Source organism: Acomys russatus, chromosome 2, assembly GCF_903995435.1.
Source record: "Acomys russatus chromosome 2, mAcoRus1.1, whole genome shotgun sequence".
In the NCBI taxonomy this organism is placed as follows: Eukaryota; Metazoa; Chordata; class Mammalia; order Rodentia; family Muridae; genus Acomys; species Acomys russatus.
The window spans coordinates 45,373,699-45,376,326 of record NC_067138.1 but is presented as its reverse complement, the minus strand read 5'-3'; the positions used below and the strand labels follow the sequence as shown (position 1 = coordinate 45,376,326).

Sequence of the window (2,628 nt, the reverse complement as noted above, 5' to 3'; positions counted from 1 at the left end):
ACTTTGGTGCGCGCGCCCGAGAGAGAGAGAGAGAGAGAGAGAGAGAGAGAGAGAGAGAGAGAGAGAGAGAGAGAGAGAGAGAGAGAGAGAGAGAGAGAGAGAGAGAGATCTCCCAAGAGAATGAAAACCATACTCCTGCTGACTCGGTGCAACCCAGTCTTTCTTTTACACCATCCACGCCCCCCCCCCCAAAGACCAATTGGGACGAGAAAGTAGGCCCCACCCCCCTCCATGCAAGACTTCCTAGGGGCTGTAGTTCACTAGAGCTCCGGGACCTCCCCACAGCGGGGCTTCTCAGCCGGGTAGACAGATGGGGGGCGGGGCCCCTACGGAAGGGTGGTGGAAGCGGGGGACCGGAGAGGAGAAGGGGGTGAGAACTAAGAGACTCTGAATCGCCGGTCTGGTGGTGGGGGTACCCGAGGAAGGGCTGAGAAGACTGGGCGCCCGCGGGAAGAGGAAGGGGGTGCAGCTCTGCACCAATCAGTGGCTCTGGCCTGGGAGGTTGCTAGCGGTATCCACGTAAATCAAAGGGCGCAGAGCCAATGGGAGGGGGTGGAGGGGGCGGGGCCCAGGCGCGTGCCGCCGCGAGCGGGCTCTGCCAAGAGAGCGGGAGAGAGCTTCTGTGCGCGGGGAGAGGGGGGGAGCGCCCAGCGAGTCAGAGAGTGAGCGAGAGCTAGAGGAGAGAGAGGAGGAGAAAGAGCGAGGGAGGGCGGGCAGGAGGCAGCCCGGCAGCAGCAGTAATAGCAGGAGCAGCGACAGAAGGCGTCGGAGCGGGCGTCGGAGCTGCCCGCTAGGGAAGAGTGAGAGTGAGAGAAGCAGCGAGAAAGGAGAGGGAGCCTGAGGCAGAAAAGTAACTGTCAAATGCGCGGCTCCTTTAACCAGAGCGCCCAGTCCGGCTCCGAGAGTCATGGCGACCGCAGCGTCTAACCACTACAGCCTGCTCACCTCCAGCGCCTCCATCGTGCACGCCGAGCCGCCAGGCGGCATGCAGCAGGGCGCAGGGGGCTACCGCGAGGCGCAGAGCCTGGTGCAAGGCGACTACGGCGCGCTGCAGAGCAACGGGCACCCGCTTAGCCACGCTCACCAGTGGATCACCGCGCTGTCCCACGGCGGCGGCGGGGGCGGCGGCGGCGGCGGTGGAGGAGGCGGGGGCGGCGGCGGGGGAGGTGGCGACGGCTCCCCGTGGTCCACCAGCCCCCTAGGCCAGCCGGACATCAAGCCCTCGGTCGTGGTACAGCAGGGTGGCCGAGGTGACGAGCTACACGGGCCAGGAGCGCTGCAGCAGCAGCACCAGCAGCAGCAGCAGCAGCAACAGCAGCAACAGCAGCAGCAGCAGCAACAACAACAACAACAACAGCGACCGCCACATCTGGTGCACCACGCTGCAAACCACCATCCCGGGCCCGGGGCATGGCGGAGTGCGGCGGCTGCAGCTCACCTCCCTCCCTCCATGGGAGCTTCCAACGGTGGTTTGCTCTATTCGCAGCCCAGCTTCACGGTAAACGGCATGCTGGGCGCAGGAGGGCAGCCGGCTGGGCTGCACCACCACGGCCTGAGGGATGCCCACGACGAGCCGCATCATGCAGACCACCACCCTCATCAGCACTCTCACCCGCACCAGCAACCGCCCCCGCCACCTCCCCCACAAGGTCCACCGGGCCACCCAGGCGCACACCACGACCCGCACTCGGACGAGGACACGCCGACCTCAGACGACCTGGAGCAGTTCGCCAAGCAGTTCAAGCAGAGGCGGATCAAACTAGGATTTACTCAAGCAGACGTGGGGCTGGCTCTAGGCACCCTGTACGGCAACGTGTTCTCTCAGACCACCATCTGCAGGTTTGAGGCCCTGCAGCTGAGCTTCAAGAACATGTGCAAGCTGAAGCCTTTGTTGAACAAGTGGTTGGAAGAGGCAGACTCATCCTCGGGCAGCCCCACCAGCATAGACAAGATCGCAGCGCAAGGGCGCAAGCGGAAAAAGCGGACCTCCATCGAGGTGAGCGTCAAGGGGGCTCTGGAGAGCCATTTCCTGAAATGCCCTAAGCCCTCGGCCCAGGAGATCACCTCCCTCGCGGACAGCTTACAGCTGGAGAAGGAGGTGGTGAGAGTTTGGTTTTGTAACAGGAGACAGAAAGAGAAAAGAATGACCCCTCCCGGAGGGACTCTGCCCGGCGCCGAGGATGTGTACGGGGGTAGTAGGGACACGCCACCACACCACGGGGTGCAGACTCCCGTCCAGTGAACTCAAGCGGGGGAGGGGCAGAGAGTGGGGCTCCCCTCCCCTTCGGTCCGTGGTCCTTCCTGGGACCTCTGTTCCCCCTCTAACTTCTGGTTTTTTTTTTTTTTTTAATTGTTATTTTCCCAGTCCCTTAAAAAAAACAAAAAGGAGAAAAATAGAGAAAAGGAAAAAGGAAAGGAACTAAAACACTGGACTATCCTATAACAGGTAGCAGGTGAAATGATGGGTTTTGATCTTTGTGGACTAGTACCCAGGCAAAGAAGTAGAGTGTCTCCTCTTGAGGGTGTGTGTGTGTGTGTGTGTGTGTGTGTGTGTGTGTGTGGAGAGAGAGAGAGAGAGAGAGAGAGAGAGAGAGAGAGAGAGAGAGAGAGAGAGAGAGAGAGAAATCC

General features: G+C 61.3%; 1 protein-coding gene across 1 annotated transcript; it reads left to right on the top strand.

Moving 5' to 3' along the window:
• The first annotated feature begins 642 nt into the window (after window positions 1-642).
• Window positions 643-2,342, top strand: Pou3f2 (POU class 3 homeobox 2). The gene has a single exon (XM_051160713.1). It carries the CDS (start codon window positions 908-910, stop codon window positions 2,240-2,242), a length of 1,335 nt encoding a protein of 444 aa, XP_051016670.1. The 5' UTR covers window positions 643-907; the 3' UTR covers window positions 2,243-2,342.
• Window positions 2,343-2,628: the final 286 nt, after the last annotated feature.